Consider the following 18622-nt stretch of genomic DNA (forward strand, 5'->3'; position numbering starts at 1 on the left):
TCTCAGGCTTGAGGAGCAGGAGAGCTTCTTTCTGCGTCCGTAGGGAAAGGACGGCCCGGGCGGGGGGCGGGGCCAGAGGAGAGGAGGGGCGGGGCCTGAGGAGGGGCGGGGCGGGGCTTCCCGAGGCAACGAGTCAAAGCTTGCGGTGGGGCGACTTTGCGCTTTGAATTCTGCTTGCTGTCGGTTCTGTTGCAGCGTCTCCCGGGGGTAAGATACTTCCCGAACCTTCCTAACATCTTTCGCCTTTCAGAGGCCAGGGCCAAGGGGCCCTGTGTTTCTCTTCCTAGCCTTACGCAGCGACACGCGGGTACCAAGCCCGACTATTGGGGTTTCTGGTGGGACTAGAAATCCTCCCTCAGTGAAGTCCCAGATTCTCCATCCGCGCCTGCCTCGCTAGCCCAACCTAAGGAGCACTGGAAACAGTTTTGGTTTCCTTGAAGACCGAGGTCCCTGCTCCCTACTCCCATGAGGCCCGTTCGCTCCCCCAGGACCTTGCAGAAGGGGGCCCGTTGCTGGGGTGGCCCCAGTACCACCCCGCCCCAGAGGTCCTTCTCCCCAAAGATGCACTCCAGAAACCTTGCCCTCTTGCAGCTGAGAGGAGTCACAGAGATCCCAGACTTGAACCAGGTGAGGCTCCCTTTATTTCAGCCCAGATTCCAGGGGGCAGATAACCTATTAAGCAAGGTAAGCACGGGTTACTTGTGCCTACTTACTAATCCGTAGTGAACAATTTCACATGAAAGACGTGGCATGTGAAAGATGTAAAACTGGCGTGGTGGCAGTGTCAGACCACCTCGTCTAACTTCACAAGGGGGAGAGGAAGTTATTATCAGCATCAGCAGCCCAAGGCTGATTCCTATGAAGTGGAGGTCAGATAATGCCTCCTCCTCCTCTCTCCAACCTGTTTACCAATCCTGGCATCAGCCCTCCCTCCTACAGCACTCTACTTCTCTGCTCCATTCACTAGTTCTTGCAATGGCCACACACAACTCACAGGCAATACTCAGTGATTATGCGGTTTATTAGGGAAGTAAACAAAACAAGCAAACAAAAAAAACCAAACCTGTTGCCGTTGAGTAGATTCCGACTCATAGGGAAGTAAAAAACCACCCAGTGCCGTTGAAAGTGGCAGGTTATAATTCAGGACAGGGACGAATTACCCAAGAAACAAGGTATGCACAGGCTTACTTGTGCTTACTAATCTGTAGTGTACAATTGCACTGAAACCCAGGTGAAATTGTGCACTACAGACAGATTAGTAATTAAGCATTAAGCTAGCGCATATCTTACTTACTGGTTAATTTGCCCCTGATTCAGAATCAGAGCCCTGGTGGTAGCAGTGGTTAAGAGCTTGGCTGCTAACCAAAAGGTCAGCAGTTTGAATCCACCAGCTGCTCACTGGAAAGCCTATGGGGCAGTCCTTCTCTGTACTATAGGGTCGCTATGACTCAACGGCGATGGGTCTGATTCAGGATCAGAAATGACTCAGGATACAGTTCTTGGATCAGGACAGCCTCTTGTCAGCCTTGCCTGCAGGCAGGCCTCTCTCTCTGACCCTTGCTCCCTCTGCTGGCCTCTGCCCTGTTAGAGCAACTGTTTCAAATCTCTTCAGCTCTGCCAATAAGTGCCTGAGGGCACCCTACTCCACCAGTAGGCCTTGGCCTGAAGGCGCTGTATGGGTCAGCATACCCACTGTAGCTGCCTCACTCCTTGGGTTGGGAAGCCCGCTGTGTTGTCTTACACCAGTCTCCTGGTTCTGCTGCTGCCAGCTCTCTACCCTACTTGCTGCCACTTCTTGCAGTCTTGCATTGTCTCCGGTGATACAGCTGTTTTCTGGGTCTAGGAGGTTGTTCAGTGCAGGGGTCCCAGGTCCAAAGGTTTGCTAGCCACACCTCGCTCACTTCCTTTCTCCTTGTTTCAAAGGGTCCCTGTTTTTCTATTAAGCCTGCTTCTGTCCAGGCTTAGGAATGGCAGCTGTCCGTCTATAACTGGGCTGGGATACCTCAGGCATTTCTGCTTGGTACTGTAGAGACCTCTTCAGAACTGTCTTGTTGAGAGGCTGAAGAGACTCTCCAGACTGCTGCAGCCCAGCCCTAGGCAACTTCCTTCTCTTGAAGTGAATGTCAACTCAGCAACGTTCTCAGGGGGGATAAAAAAAGAAGCTCTACCATTCACTTACGGAAGTCCCTTAATGTGAAATAACTTTTGCAGGCAGTCTGAGTTCTTCTACAATGAGGAGAGGAGCTGGAATGCATTGCGATTTCTGATCTCAAAGTCCTGGGTAACCGCTCAGTTTTTTATGCCCTGTGTTTCTCAGGAAACCCTGGTGGTGTAGTGGTTAAGAGCTATGGCCGCTAACCAAAAAGTCAGCAGTTCGAATCTGCCACGCACTCCTTGGAAACCCTATAGGGCAGTTCTCCTCTGTCCTATAGGGTTGCTATGAGTCAGAATCAACTTGATGACAATGGGTTTGGTTTTTGGTTTTGTGTTCCTCAGGCTTGCAGTTATTGGGACTCTTTGCCTAACTTGAGAACTTCAAACTACAGTTACATTCTGTGTCGGTGCTAACAAGCCGAGGCTGAACTTTGTTCTTGTCTCATTAGTGACAATTCCCCTGGAGGATGGATGAGACCTTCTCCCAGCTGGGCTCTTGGGAGGATGAGAGCAAGTCGACCTTGTCCCCAGATCCAGCCATTGGCGCCAAAGCCACCAGCTACCCCAGCACCCGTAACAGCAAGCACTTCTTTTCATGTGTGCCTTGTGAAGGGGCTGTTGGTGGAAGCTTTTTGACTTGTCCCACCTGCCAGGGCAGTGGGCAGATCCCCCGAGGTGAGTAGGCCAAGGCTCTGGAAATAGCCTGAAATTCAAGAAGAGCTCTGAGCTGGCCCAGGGCCAGACCCCCTGAATGCTCCTTGAATGAGTTTGGGTCTGCTCCCAGCTCTTGGTCACCCAGTCTCAGGCTAGCCAGGGAGAGGCCAACTACCCCAGGGCTTGCTGCAGAGACCCCTTCCTGCCCTGGTTGTATCCCCAGCTGGGGTTTTCCAGACACTGTGCTGCCCGAGCAAAGCTCTGTGCCTTAGGATTCAGGAAGTTGCAAATTACCTCTCCAAAGCTGGGCGTCTCTGATTTACTGATGACTTTCAAAGATTCCTCACACTTGTCAATGAAAACTTCACTTCCATTCTAGAGATGGAAAGCTGAGCTGACTCTTTCACTAGCGCAGCTCAGTGTTCCCAGTCCTGCTGGGGTGGGGTGGGGGGTGAGTGAGCAGACGCAGCCTGCTTCTGACATTGCTCTTTGAGGTGGACGGGTCTTTCAGGAAACATTGGTCATGGCTGCTGCTTGGCCCTCCCTCTCCCCCTCTTCTCTCTACAGACATGGAGAAACAGCTGGTGGCCCTCATCCCCTACGGGGACCAGAGGCTGAAGCCCAGACACATGTAAGCTCCTTTTCCTCCCCCAGCTCCACAGACTGTTGCCCCATGGGGCCTATGTCCTCTTATTTGTCTCCCCCATTCTGCTGCCCCCAACTTTTCTTCGTTGGTCCTCTTCCAAAGAGCCTGAGCCTCACTGGGCTCAGTCATACTAGCTTCTGTTACCAAGGATTTTCCTGGTTTCAGAAGCCCCTGGCACAGCAGACACTCCCTTGGTGTCCTTCCCTGAGCATCACTGCTCCCCTCTGGCACACACAGAGGACCTCCTGGCTCTGCAAGTTCTCCCACGAGGGTGGAAGTGGCCCTGGCTGCCATTGCTTTGAGGAACTTATTTTTCCTAAGAGCTTCCCTTGCTGTGGCAGTTGAGGCCAGATTGTTCTCTTCACAGTAGAGATGGAAAACCAGCTGCTCACCATGCTGGAACACTTCAGAGCCTCAGAGGCAGCCCTGGGTTTCACCGGGGGCCTGTGACTCTGATTTTCCTCTGGGTCCATTTGACACAAATCCTTGACACCTCCTCCTGAGGTCCTCAGCTTTAGCCTGGGAGCCACCACCCAGCCCTCCCTGACCACTGCCCCAGAATCAGAAACTGATTCTACTAAGACACTAACAAGGTGTTGTCTCTTTCCTTGTTCTTAGTTGTGGTTGAGTTGATCCTGACTCATGGTGATCCCATGTGTGCAGAGTAGAAGTGCTCCATAGGGTTTTCAAGGCTGTGAGTTTTCAGAAGCAGATCGTCAGGCCTATCTTCTGAGGTGCCTCTTGGCACGTTCAGATCACCAATCTTTCAGCTGGTAGTAGAGTGCTTAAACATTTGCACCACCCAGGGACTCCTGTTACTTTCATACATCTCAATTTTGAGTTAGATGGATGGATGGGTGGTCTCCTGTTCTGAATATTAATGTTAAAATTCAGAACTCTCAAAATTCATGTGGACTTATTTCTACTAGCACATTAACCACCTGTACTTCAGGGATTCCTTTCATACATTAGCCCATAACAAATTCTATGAGGTAGGTACAATTATTATCTCTATTTTACAGATGAGGAAACTGAGGTTTAGGGAGGTCAAGTAGGTTGCTCAGAGTTATTTGCTGGTAGGTACAGAGAGCTGAGAATGGAAGCAGATGGCCTGCCTCCCTGTTCGGGGCTCCTACCCACTCTGAGCCACATTGGAGCCTGGGCTCGCTTTCCACATCTGGAAGCTAAATGTGCAGTTGTGGGGAGGAAGGCGAGGGGAGAGCCTTGCGGCTGGAGAAGAGTATCTGAACCCTCTCCCTCACGTTCCCTCATGTTCAGACTTCTCCTCTACCCCTGGTCCTGCTCTCCCACAGGAAGCTCTTCCTGTTTCTGGCAGTGCTTATGTGCCTGGTGACTTCTGCCCTCATCTTCTTTTTCCTGTTTCCCCGGTCCCTCGCTGTACAGCCTGCGGGCCTCAACTCCTCCACAGTGGCCTTTGACGAGGCTGATATCCACCTGAACATAACGGTGAGTGGATACTCCTGGGCTCCATCCCCACTTTCAGTGCAACCCTTCTCTGTAGCCTATGTTCAGCATTGCAACCCTGGGAATGGGTAGCTAGGGACCTGATGGCACCCAGAGGGTGTTGGGAGCCTGGAGAGAAGCAGGGGCAGCTATGAGCCTCTTAGAAGATTGTGTAGGATTGAGACTGTATACAGTGAGGGGTCAGAATCAAGACCAGATAAATCATAGGGTGCAAGGAGGGGTGGTGGTACCTGAGACTCTGGAGTAGGACCAAGTGAAGAGAAACCATGTGGGATGGAGAAGAAATCCTGCGCCAGGTTAATGTCCTACTTAAAGCTGACCCCTCACCATTAAGCACCCCTCCGAGGGGCTCCCTATTACCGGTCCTCCACACCTGAGACCCATCATGGGGACTGGGGCTCAGTTAGGCTGGGGAGCCAGGTTTCTGCAACTGTTGGCTTTCCCCTCAAGGATGGCTACTCTCATCCCTCTCTTTCCTCGTCTTCATCCCCAGAATGTCTTGAACATCTCCAATCGCAACTACTACCCCATCACTGTGACCCAGCTGGCCATCCAGGTCCTCTACATGTCCCTCGTGGTGGGGCAGGTCTCCAAGAGTCTCCTTCTGCCCATTGGCCCTTTGACCAGTGAACAGGTGACTCCCCTCTCCCTGGCCAGCCTGCCCACTAGTGGGTGGATCTGTGTAGTGGTAGGAAGGGAGCAGCCAGCGTTGGCATTGACCCTGTGCCCATTTGGTTGGCAGATGTTTTACACAGTGGCCAGCAGGATATGGGATGAGAATACATAGTGAGTATCCCTTGATCTCTTCTCCTTTAGGGGTTTTCCTGCTTAGCAAACCCTGCAGCCTGTGTTTGACCTGCCCTCTTGTGGCCAAGTCTGTAATGTGCAAGGGTTCGGTTGTCCTCAGCCTCTGCCTGTTTGGACCTAGATTGGAACAAAAAACAAGCTGGAGTTCTGTTAATCCTTACAATGTGTGACCTTGAGCTCTTCAGCCTGACTCACTGAGAAAGATGAGTGCCTTGCTTTCTGCCAAGGGTGGGGCCAGAATGTGCCTGGGCCAACCAGGTGGGGGCTGGGTTGGTGATGTTGCAGCAAGAGTGCCATGATCACCTTAAAAAACCCAACCCATTGCCGTGGAGTCCATTCCAACTCATACAGAGTAGAGCTGCCCCTATAGAGTTTCCAGGGAGTGCCTGGCAGATTCGAACTCCCAACCCTTTGGTTAGCAACCATAGCACTTAACCACTATGCCACCAGGATTTCCATGATCTCCTTAGGCAGAGGGAAAGGGGAAGGGTGAGAGGGGCATCTTGCAGGCTTCTGATGGAAGGGGGCCAGGAGGGGAGGGGAGGAAGCTGAGACCTGCAGGTCTCCTCTGAACTTTCTGACGGGCTGCTTCATGTGAAATTGGGTCCCATGTTCAGTCTTTCCCTCTCTGTTTCAGCAAAACCTGTACCTGGCTGAAAATCAAAGTTCATCATGTGTTTTTGCACATCCAGTAAGTAGGGTTTGGGGCCCTGGTCTTCCCCTTCCCCACCCCCGACTCCTGTCCCACCTCAGCTCCTTCTCAGAGTCATCCAAGCCAACTCTAGGAATCTATGTTGGCTCTTGGCAATAGCAAGCCCCGCCCCTTCTCTAGGTCCCACCTTGGTGGTGACAGCCACAGGGTAGTTCAGAAGCTACTGGGACAGGTGGAGCAGTTTTCCCGGGTACCCTGGCAGAGCAAGGAAGGTGTTGTCTGAAGAAGTTGACCCTCCCCAGATAGCACAGCCTGGCAACAAAGCTTCTCCCTGTCCAGGGGCACCCTGACGAGTTCCTACCTGAGCCATTCAGAGCAGCTGGTTTTCCAGAGCTATGAGTACGTGGACTGTCGGGGAAATTCATCGGTGCCCCACTTGCTGACACCTCACCTGCAGTGACCTCTCTTCTTTCCCTGTACTCTGGGTGCCTACCAGCCTGGTCTATATCTCCTACAACTCCCGTTGTGCCCAAGGATGGACTGTAGTGACTTTGCACAAGGAAACCCCTGCCTTATCCTCCCCTCATCCCCATACCGCATCCCTATACAGACCCTCTGACTTGCCACAGGAGTAGAAACAGGGTTACCCTAGTGGCTGGAATCTGATTCTGCCCTTGGCTTGCCTTCCAGTCCCTGGAGTGACACCTGCCCTTTCTGTGCTGAGCACCTTGCTGGCCAAGTTCCTCAAGGCTGGCTCACCTCCTGCCTGAATGTGGAGAAAGCCCAGGTTTTATCTGCCTTTCCAATAGACCTCTTCTCTTTCCTGGTGCTCCAGTACCAGGTAACCTCCAGGTGCCCACTGAGCTCCACGTGGAGGTGGTTTCTGTTCTTTAGCTGAGCGGGAAGAGTATTTGCTTGCCAAAGGATCAGACAGGTGGAGAGAGGCACAGGTGATGATGAAAGCGAATGTGAGGTAGGATGACTGGAGAGGGGAAGGTGGCAGGACCTGGTAACTAGCTGGCTGGGAGAGTGAGAGACAGGAAGGAGAGCATGCCGTCTCCAAGCTTTCATGCCTGGGTAACTGGGCAAAGGTGGTGCCAGCAGGAGCAACACACCCAGTGAGGCCAGGCTAGAGCTTCTGCTGTGCCCAGATCACCAAATGTAAAGGATTTATGTTGTATTCAATAAACTACACTTAAACAGTGCTAAAAAAAAAAAAAAGTCTCCTGTGAATGGGAAGGGCCGGTGGACACACCCATTTTGCAGCCTGTTTTATGTCCAGGTGGAAGCCAAGTTCTCCTCCAGGCCTCTCAGCCCCTCTGAGAACATAGCCTGCTTTCCTGGCTTCTGAGAGATTGTGCATAGGAGCTTGCTCACTCTTGCTTTCTATCTCATTTTGTAACTCCAAGATCCGTTCCAACTTTAATTGGAATCCCATTCCTGTTCTGTCCCTCCCCACCCACCCTGAGATGCTGCCCTCAGGAAACATTCCTAGATTGCGTTGAGGTGGGCTCCTTCAGTCTGGTCCAAAGACAGTGATGTGCAGGTTGCAATGAAAAAAACCTTCAGGACCATCAGGCCTGGTTTGTGATAGGGGTGACTGAGGCACCCTTTTTCTGGGGATGGTGGAGGAAAGAACTTCCCAGAGTTTGCATCTTCCTGAAGCCCAGGGTCCTCCCAGCCCTCCCGCCTCTTCCACTTTGGACTGGTGAAAGGAGTGCCTGTCGCCTTTGCCCTTTAATTAGAGCCTGTTAATCTTCTCTGCTAAATTTAAAGGCTGAGACCCAAGAAAAAAGAGGCCTGTGTGTTTTAGTAGACAAGTCTCCCTCCCATGCCCAGAGTCAGGTTTCCTACAGGGCTTTGAACTGGTTCTTCCGAGTTCAGTCAAGGTCAAGAAGGTGACAATGGAACAGACCCCATTTTTTAAAATTTGGTTGACCTGATATCATAATTGGAACGGGAAAAAATATGGGTTGAAGCCCTGCTAGAAAATTAATCTCATTCTTAGAAAACAAGGGTAGCATGTGCGTTGCATAGCAACCAAATCTCTGGCCCTTTGGATTCTGCGTAGAGTCAGAAACAGCAGTGCCTGGCTTAAAGATGGCGGCCAGCTACAGCACTTTGAATGTATGTTGCTCTCCTCAGTCCTAGTAATGATGCAGTCTTACACATCAGGCTTCTGAAAGGGCTCGTTATACTTCTTCTGAGTCTCCCATTCCAAGGCTTGGACTTATAATTTTTCCCATTTCTGTTATGGTTCTGGATCACCAAAATTTTAAAAATTCAGGTCTCTTCTGGTTTACTTTGTCAGCCATGACTGAACAGGTTCAAACTGGTTCGAAGCCCTGGTTTCTTGTGTCTAAGGCTACAACCCCCCTGAGCTCTTGCTCTCCATTCCTGCACCCACCCCCTGCATTATCCTTTCAACAGCTGAGTGCCTACTGTGGACTAGGTATTACACTTGGCTCCAGAGGTTCTTGTCTGCCACCTCCCTCTTTGCTGCCCCAGGCCTGCTCTGCAGCGACTCAGTCCCTCCTTCCCTCAGCTATATCTCTGTAAGCGTGGGATTAGGGGAAGGGGTGCTGGCTCCAGTAACAGTCATAAACCCTAAGTCCCCAGCAGATTTACCATTGATGAATAGAGGCCATAGTAGAGTTGCAGACTTGAGGGTCCAAGGCCAAGTTCTCCCTCCTATTGGCTTTGCCCAGAGAAGCATGGAACTGCCTTGCACTCTCTTCTCCCACCCTGTCCACCCTCTTCATGGGTTTTCTTACCCCTTTACCCACATCCCAGTCTCACAGAGCTGACCAATCTCTTGATTCCTTCCAGGAAGAAATCACATTTGATTTCCAGATAGCAACCTCTTCTAGAATAGATCAGCAGGTGGTGGCTTTTAGAGTGGACATGTTGCTGGGTGGTGAAAAGGTATGCTTGTTCCACCCATGGCCAGTGGGGTCTTGTGTATTTCTGGATCACCACTTGCTGTTTGCAATTTGTTAACTGAGGAGAGAGAGACAGCAGGCAAAACAGGTTAGTTCAGAAGTTTCTGGGAGTGATGTCAGTAAGGTGGTGGAGTTGGCAGCTCCAAACTCCTGTGCCTCCACAGAAACATTGAAAAACAAGCAGAAATTGTCAGAACCAACTTGTCAAAATTTTGGAAAATTCTGGAACTGAACAGTAAAGTATAGAAGGAAACAAATGCTGAATCAAGAAAAAGGCAACTTAAAAACCTCAGGAAAGCTTTGAGGCTTTTTTTTGCCTGCACAGTACTTTCCCCCCTCCCTGGTTCAGCAGTCTTGAAGACAGCAGCCCACAACCAGAGTGGGTCCCCAGCTCTGGAGGGAGCAGAGTAAGACCTTTGCAGATTATTGTGTTCATCTGTTCTAACCTGTGTAGGGGATTACCTGAAGGACTGACAAGGCACTCATTAGTTTCAACTATCTCAAACTCAGGTGGAAAAGCAGCAGGCATTGCTTGAAAACACTGTTAAGGCCCACAAACAATTCATAGCCATCTGGGATAAAACCATAGAGTTGAGACATAGAATAGACAACCTAAGGCCTGGGAGGAGAACCCAGAGAAAGAGTTTCTTTGGGAAATTGGAACATTCAGGAGCACCCATGTATACATATGGATGGGGCACTGACCACATCAGCCATGTAGATTAGTGTTGTTGTTGTTATAGTTACTCTGCTTTCGTAAAAGAAATAAACCCTGTGCAATAGGAAAAAAAAAATGTAACCTGTGTACTGAACAATATGCGTAGATGGTATCTAACAACAACAACATTGGGTGACTTAAAATACTCCCAATCCCTTTAAACAATCTTATTTAAAAGAGGGATTCCAGGATGTATTGTGCAAATGTATGAACACATACCTGTGAAGTTGTTTCAATATTGGTGAAAAAGGTGACAAATTGGAATCAGCTTAAATACCCAGCAATAGAGAACGGTTAAAATAATCCAGTATTTTTTTCACAAATAATGTGAGTCCCCGTAAGTAACTTACCCACACACATAATGTGCGTAGTGTGCCTAGGAAAATAATGCATGAAGGAGTTGTGAGAGTGGCAAAAGATATGTATAACATGCACATTATTTGCATAAAAATACAGTATATTGTACATCAAAACAAATACTATGCAGCCATTAGAACTTACTTGTGAAAATATCTTTGTTTTCTAGTTCACATATATTTTTTCTGTGTATCAATATCTGGAAGATAATATACATAATGCTAAGGGTCAGTTTCTCATGTGGTGAGGTTGTACTTATTATATTAAAGATAATATATTTATTCATAATGTTTTATAAAGTTAAAAAATATACCTGTGTTATAATAATACAAATATTATTTATAAGGAAAAATTATTCTTAGCAACAGTTCATCATTAATCTTTTCTGTAACTCTACTTATTGCACAAAAAAGAGTAGTTGTTCTGTTTAGTAATAGTACAGAAAAATAAAAGGGTTCACTCTAAACTGAAATGACCTGGGCTTAGCTTAAACTATACATACATATATACAGGCAGTCCCCAACCTGAAGATGTATTCAAGTTACGACAAACTACACTTATGACAGTCCTTTTTTTTTTGTGCATCTTATTAGTAATATATACTACATGCAATGTTGTAGTGTGTAATTTGCTAATATTATTCTCAGATGTTCACTTGCAGATGTTCAATTTTATGACTTACCATTCAAAACACTGCTGTGTAGATTTAGCTTACTAAACTAAATCAGAGACTTCAGTTGCTTCAAAGCATGGACCCAAACACTGATCACTTTGCTAATGCAACAGGCAGATTCGGGAAGCAGTGAGATGTTACTGCAAAATATATGAAGAAAAAAAGAAAAGGACCCTACAGACAACTCTTAATTTTCTGACTAGGAATGCCATTCCTATTCCCAGGATAATCCAATAATACAGAACCTTCTACAAGTGGAGTTATTACTGTAACCGATAACATGCCAACATCATCCAACTCTTCATCTTTGGAGTAAATTTTTATGATTTGTGTGTTTTTTTTATGTTTGTATGTATGTATGAAAATACAGGCAGTCCCCAGATAATGAACAAGTTCAGTTCCTAAGTCTGTCTTTAAGTTGAATTTATATGTAAGTCAAAAGAGGTATGGTTCATATCTAACATCAGTCAGTCAAATATTTGTCTTAGTGTGTAGTATATAGCATACCTTTCCATGCATAAGAAACATTAAAGAAACACTTCCAGATACACTAAAACACCTTTAACATAATATTACAGTAGTAATAATGTTTTGATGCATGTTGCAAAGTAGCACCTGTTTGTTATTATGAACCATTGTACATACCTCAAATTATTAATATAGGCTTTATGGGGTTTGGTTCGTAACTACGTTATATGTAAGTTGGACATTCATAACCCAGGGATTGCGTGTATATATCTATAAGTTTATATGTAATGTTTCCAACCCCCAAAGACAAAGGTTGGATTTATGAAGACACTGATAATAAAAGGCAATGATAATGAAAACTAAAAAAAAAATTAGGTATTCTACTTCCATACATAGAGTCATTGTACCAAAAAGAATTGGTTGATGTTCACCTATTTTAGGAGTTAGCATATGATCTAGAACTGATGGTAGCGATGGAAGAAGTCCGAGCTGCACTGAAGGGAATGGCAAAATACAAGGTTCCAGGAATTGATGGAATACCAATTGAGATGTTTCAACAAATGGATGCAGCACTGGAGGAGCCTAGTTGCCTATGCCAAGAAATCTGGAAGACAGCTACCTGGCCAACCAACCGGAAGAGATCCATATCTGTGCCCCTTCCAAAGAAAAGTGATCCAACAGAATGTGGAAATTATCAAAAAATATCATTAATATCACACATAAGTAAAATTTTTCTGAAGATCATCCAAAAGTGGTTGCCGCAGTACATCAGTAGGGAATTGCCAGAAGTTCAAGATGGATTCAGAAGAGGACATGAAATAAGGGATGTCATTCTTGATGCCAAATGGATCTTGGTTGAAAGCAGAGAATATCAGAAAGATGTTTGCCTCTGTTTTATTGACTATGTGAAGGCATTCAGCTGTGTGGATCATAACAAATTATGAATAATGTGAAGAATAGGAATTTCAGAACCCTTCATTTTCTTCATGAGGAACCTGTACATAAACCAAGAGGCATTTGTTCAAACAGAACAAGAGGATATTGCGTGGTCTAAAGCCAGGAAGTGTGTGTGCCAGGGTTGTATCCATTCACCACTTATTCAATCTGTATGCTGAGCAAATAATCCGAGAAGCTGGACTATATGAAGGCATCAGAATTAGAGGAAGACTCATTAACAACCTGTGTTATCCAGGTGACACAACCTGGTTTGCTCAAAGTGAAGAGAACTTGAAGCACTTACTAATGAAGATCAAAGACAGCCTTCAGTATGGATTACGCCTCAACATAAAAGAAAACAAAAATCCTCACAACTGGACCAATGAGCAACATCATGATAAATGGAGAAAAGATTGAAGTTGTCAAGGATTTCATTTTACTTGGATCCACAGTCAACAACCATGGAAGCAGCAGTCAGGAAATCAAAAGACGCATTGCATTGGGTAAATATGCTGCAAAGGACCTCTTTAAAGTGTTGAAGAGCAAAGATGTCACCCTGAAGACTAAGGTGTGCCTGACCCAAGCCATGGTATTTTCAATTGCATCATATGCATGTGAAGCCTGGACAATGAATAAGGAAGACTGAAGAAAAATTGATGCCTTTGAATTGTGATGTTGGCAAAGAATATTGAATATACCATGGACTGCCAAAAGAATGAACAAATTTGTCTTAGAAGAAGTACAGCCGGAATGCTCCTTAGAGGCAAGGATGGCGAGACTGCATCTTACATACTTTGGACATGTTGTCGGGAGGGATCAGTCCCTGGAGAAGGACATCATGCTTGGCAGAGGGGTCAGCAGAAAAGAGGAAGACCCTCAATGAGGTGGATTGACACAGTGGCTGCAACAATGGGCTCAAGCATAACAATGATTGTAAGGATGGCTCAGGACCGGGCAGTGTTTCGTTCTGTTGTGCATAGGGTCGCTATGAGTCAGAACCGACTCGACGGCACCTAAAAACAACAAGAACCCATACTTATCTCTGTCAGTAGCTAAAGAAGTAGGTCATTTAATCCCACTGGGCCCCAGTTTTGCTATCTGAACAATAGATGGTCTTTAAGGATTCTTCCAGCTCTAACATACAGTGGATATTAACTTCAGTGCAATTGTGTCCCTACTAATTGCTGTACCCTGGAGTAGTATCTCCCTGGGACTCAGAGATAAATAACTCACAGGCCATTTATCTTCAGGTAAATGCTAGTGAGGGAGGATGGCATGTAGAAAATCTATTCCCTAATAAAGAGTAGAGTGTGGGTGGCGATATACCAATGTTGTTAGTCTCCTAGGACTGTGATAACAAAATATCACAAACTGAGTGGCTTAAAACAACAGAAACTTTACTGTCATAGTTCTGGAGGCCAGAAGTCCAAAATCAAGGTGTTGGTAGGACTGCGCTCCTTTCTGAAGCCCTAGGGGAGGATCCTTCTTTGCCCCTTCCTACCTTCTTGTGATTGCGGTCATTCTTGGTGGTCCTTGGCTTGTAACTGTATCACTCTAATCTCTGCCCCTGTCATCACATGGCCTTCTTCTGTGTGTGGTGCCTATTATCAGCTTATAAGGTTACCAGTGATTGGATTAGGGTGAACCCCACTCTGGTATGGCCTTAATTGCATGTGCAAAGACCCTATTTCCAAATAAGGTCACATTAACAGATACCAAGAGTTAGGACTTGAACATATCTTTTTTGGAGGCACAGTTCAACCCACTGCATCCAGACACACAAACCAGGAAAGGAGCCAGCTAAGACCTTCAGAATACGAGTGAATGTCCAAACACACTCAGAGAGTATCTCTTGTGGATCTACATCAGTCTAGTGGCTGAATCTGTAGATGTAAGTTTCTGGGCTCTCTCTCTTGGGCTCTGGTGCTAGCAGTATATTTTATCAATTACTTTAATAAAGACATACCAGAATGCTGAAAGGGACAGTAAGTAGAATGGAAGATATTACCCAAGATAAGAAGAAATAGACTCATACTTTTTCAGAATAAAGGGAGTCATTATCTAGAGAATAAAAAATAGTGACATAGAATAATTAACCACACCTGGATTCGGGTCCCAGTTCACCACATATTAGCCATGTATCATGTGATGCTGCTGAGATTAGAAGCCTTCAGTTAATGAATCTGTAAAATGGGAGAAATAATTCTAACATAAGAGTTATGAATTTTAAATCTATTAATTTATGTTAAATCACCAGGAACAAAATACATAAGCTATCACGTTTGACTTCCCCATCAGGAAACACGGAATAACCCCTTAATTGTGATCTTGGAGGCATAAAATCAAGAATGATTAACTGAAGTATGAAAGAGTTAACGAGAAACAAATGGCATGATAGGAATTTTTTTCTTACTTTAATTATTAATAATTGAAGCCTTGCTCAGGACTGAATTTTCCTAGATCTTTCATGGATGCTGCATGCAAAAGAGCTATTTACTACCGGTAATGACTCAACATGTACAAAAACCCATTGCCGTTGAGTCGGTTCCGACTCAACATGTACAAGTGGGAAAAAATTCTGGATTTATTTGTCACAGTATTCTGTTTGAATCATTCCTAAGGAGATAAACAAGAGTTGATTTGGAAAAAGGGAAGATTTTTTAAAGCCCCAGAGATTTATGATAACTTACCTTCCTTTATTTCATTTGGCTTTTCATTGTTTCTGTAAAAAAGCATTCTACTCCCACGTGTAAGCTTTAGGTGCTTTTGGACACTAATTCTTACCGTTGATTATTTTGAAGACTGGAATGTTCATGAAGGCATTAAGATTCCATCTTTGAAATTCTTTTGGTCAAAGTATTTCTCCACCTCTCCAGAAGTAACCACTGTTACAGCGTCAATCAGAGATGCAGAAGGATCACCATGTCCCCCAAATCTTTGATGAACATCTCAAATTGCAGACCAAAGACAAGGAAACATAGGGTTAGCAAAATTATTGAGGCAGGTCCATTCCCTTCATGTCTGTGCTGCAGGCTCCTCTCGGTGCCTTACATCTGATTCCAAGATTCTCACCAGTGAAGAATAACATGCAAGTGGTTTCTTCCCTGCCCTGGCGGCTAGTTGTGTTTTTGATACAACTGGGGTTGGGGCTTCATCCACTATGCAGTATCCTTTATGGACTTTCCCTGCTTAACTGCCATCTAAGCACATACATTATGAAACAAAATCATATTGTATTTGTCTCTTTTCCCAAGTGGAATTTCAAAAAACACCAAAACAGAAGAGCACGATCAATTATATGGGACAATATCAGGATTTGGGTTTGTTTTACTAAATCAAACAACACATACAATGTTGATACTCAACCTGTTGTTTCTTTTCCAAGAATTTTAATTAGGAATGGTTTTGTTACTAAAAACCAACATAAATATAGGTTCAAAGTGTAGCAATTTATTAGGTGAGATGTTTCATCTGAAATAGCTGGGTTACGATTTTCTGTGTAATAGATGTTACATAAGACTCCACCTAGGGACTGCAATCTCAATTTTGTAGACAAGTCAATCCCATGCTAAGAGAACTTGAGAAAGTTAAAACTATGTCCTGTAAGTGTTCACATTTTCACTAAGAATAGTATTTTGGGAAACGTGCTTAACTGGTCATCTCCTTTTGAAGAGCATCTTCCTAGGAACCCTAATTTAAAAATGGTACTTCAAGGAGCATTTGGGGTTCCATGAAGTTACCCCAGCTTCCAACATTTTAGGGGCCACATCGAAGGGTTCTAGTGCTGCCACCGTCAACCAGAACAGCTCTTCTTTTATCTATTTTACACATTAGATTTAAGATTCCCTTTAAAGATACCACTGGATGGCCAAAATGATTGAAAGCAATTATTCTAGACCTGGAGTCAGCAATTGTTTTTTTAAAGGGTCACACAGTAAATATTTTAGGATTGGAGGCCATACGGTTTCTGTCACAACTATCTAACTCTGTTGTAGTACACAAGCAGTCCTAGACAATATGTAAATGTATGCGCATGGCTGTGTTCTAATAAAATTTTAGTTACAAAACAGGCAGTGAGCACACAGGTTGTAGTTTATTAACCCCTGTTCTACACCATAAGCCACCAAGAAGCTTTTAGTAAACCATTTGGGAGGGCCTGTGGAAAAAATTGCTTAAGAAAAGATTGCAATGAAAATGTGCCAAAATATGAGGGGATCTTAAGTACTACATAATACTATATATGAAAGTGTAAAAAATATTCTTGCTTTCCAGGGCAAGACAGGCTTATGTAGCACTTAGGCTCCTGAAGTCCGACCTTCCTGACAGGGTCAGGTGAGCTAATACGGGCTGTGAGAAAGGCAGAAAACTTACGAAGACGTTAGAAGACATTTTTTATTTTTATTGTACTTTAAGTGAAAATTTACAAATCAAGTCAGTCTCCCACACAAAAACTTATAGACGCCTTGCTACGCACTCCCAGTTGCTCTCCCCCTAATGAGACAGCCCATTCCCTCCCTCTACTCTTTTCCTGTCTATTTCTCCAGCTTCTAACCCCCTCTGCCCTCTCATCTCCCCTCCAGACAGGAGATGCCAACATAGTCTCAAGTGTCCGCCTGATCCAAGAAGCTCACTCCTCACCAGCATCCCTGTCCATCCCATTGTCCAGTCCAATCCCTGTCTGAAGAGTTGGCTTTGGGAATGGTTCCTGTGCTGGGCCAACAGAAAGTCTGGGGGCCATGGCCACCGGGGTCCTTCTAGTCTCAGAAGGACCATTAAGTCTGGTCTTTTTACGAGAATTTGGGGCCTGCATCCCACTGCTCCCCTGCTCCCTCAGAGGTTCTCTGTTGTGTTCCCTGTCAGGGCAGTCATCGGTTGTAGCTGGGCACCATCTAGTTCTTCTGGTCTCAGGCTGATGTAGTGTCTGGTTTATGTGGCTCTTTCTGTCTCTTGGGCTCGTAATTACCTTGTGACTTTGGTGGTGTTCATTCCCCTTTGGTCCAGGTGGGTTGAGACCAATTGATGCATCATTAGATGGCCACTTGCTAGCGTTTAAGACCCCAGACACCACTCTCCAAGGTGGGATGCAGAATGTATTCTTAATAGATTTTATTATGCCAATTGACTTAGATGTCCCCTGAAACCATGGCCCCCAAACCTCTGCCCCTGTTATGCTGGTCTTCAAAACATTCAGTTTATTCAGGAAACTTCTTTGCTTTTGGTTTAGTCCAGTTGTGCTGACCTCTTCTGTATTGTGTGTTGTCTTTCCTGTCATGTAAAGTAGTTCTTATCTACTGTCTAATTAGTGCATAGCCTTCTCCCACCCTCCTTCCCCCCACCAACAATCAAAGAATATTTTCTTCTGTTTAAACTATTTCTTGAGTTCTTATAATAGTGATCCTTTTGCAACTAATTTCACTCAGCATAAAGCCTTCCAGATTCCTCCATGTTATGAAGTGTTTCACAGATTCATCACTGTTCTTTATCGATGCGTAATATTCCATTGTGTGAATATACCATAATTTGTTTATCCATTCATCCATTGATGGGCACCTTGGTTGCTTCCATCTTTTTGCTATTGTAAACAGTGCTGCAGTGAACATGGGTGTACATATATCTGTTCGTGTAAAGGCTCTTATTTCTCTAGGATATATTCCAAGGAGTGGGATTGCTGGATCATATGGTAGTTCTATTTCTAGCTTTTTAAGGAAGTGCCAAATCGATTTCCAAAGTGGTTGTACCATTTTACACCCCACCAGCAGTGTATAAGTGTTCCAGTGTCTCCACAGCCTCTGCAACATTTATTATTTTGTGCTTTTTGGATCAATGCCAGCATTGTTGGAGTGAGATGGAATCTCATTGTAGTTTTGAATTACATTTCTCTAATGTCTAATGATCATGAGCATTTCCAACATGTATCTGTTAGCTACCTGAATGTCTTCTTTAGTGAAGTGTCTGTTCATATCTTTTGCCCATTTTTTAATTGGGTTATTTGTCTTTTTGTAGTTGAGTTTTTGCAGTATCATGTAGACTTTAGAGATCAGGCGCTGGTTGGAAATGTCATAGCTAAAGACTTGTTCCCACTCTGTAGGTAATCTTTTTACTCTTGGTGAAGTCTTTGGATGAGCATAGG

General features: G+C 45.3%; 1 protein-coding gene across 2 annotated transcripts; it reads left to right on the forward strand.

Annotated features, from left to right (window-relative positions):
* Nucleotides 1-2222: 2222 nt before the first annotated feature.
* On the forward strand, nt 2223-7168 carry LOC100672506 (transmembrane protein 106A-like). 2 transcript variants are annotated; one of them, XM_003407280.3, is made up of 7 exons: nt 2223-2829; nt 3376-3439; nt 4768-4921; nt 5433-5573; nt 5682-5725; nt 6384-6437; nt 6738-7168. In XM_003407280.3, the coding sequence occupies exons 1-7, from the start codon at nt 2622-2624 to the stop codon at nt 6856-6858; spliced, it is 786 nt and encodes a 261-aa protein (XP_003407328.1). In that variant the 5' UTR covers nt 2223-2621; the 3' UTR covers nt 6859-7168. The 2 variants fall into 2 exon arrangements, with proteins under 2 accessions (XP_003407328.1, XP_023400408.1); XM_023544640.2 differs by lacking the exon at nt 5433-5573.
* Nucleotides 7169-18622: the final 11454 nt, after the last annotated feature.

Source organism: Loxodonta africana, chromosome 8 (genome assembly GCF_030014295.1).
Source record: "Loxodonta africana isolate mLoxAfr1 chromosome 8, mLoxAfr1.hap2, whole genome shotgun sequence".
Classification (NCBI taxonomy): domain Eukaryota; kingdom Metazoa; phylum Chordata; class Mammalia; order Proboscidea; family Elephantidae; genus Loxodonta; species Loxodonta africana.

Coding starts and splice junctions, on each gene's coding strand:
- LOC100672506 (XM_003407280.3), top strand. CDS start 2,622: ATGGATGAGACCTTCTCCCAGCTGGGCTCTTGGGAGGATGAGAGCAAG. Junction 2,830..3,375: donor CAGTGGGCAGATCCCCCGAG/GTGAGTAGGCCA, acceptor TTCTCTCTACAG/ACATGGAGAAACAGCTGGTG. Junction 4,922..5,432: donor ATATCCACCTGAACATAACG/GTGAGTGGATAC, acceptor CTTCATCCCCAG/AATGTCTTGAACATCTCCAA.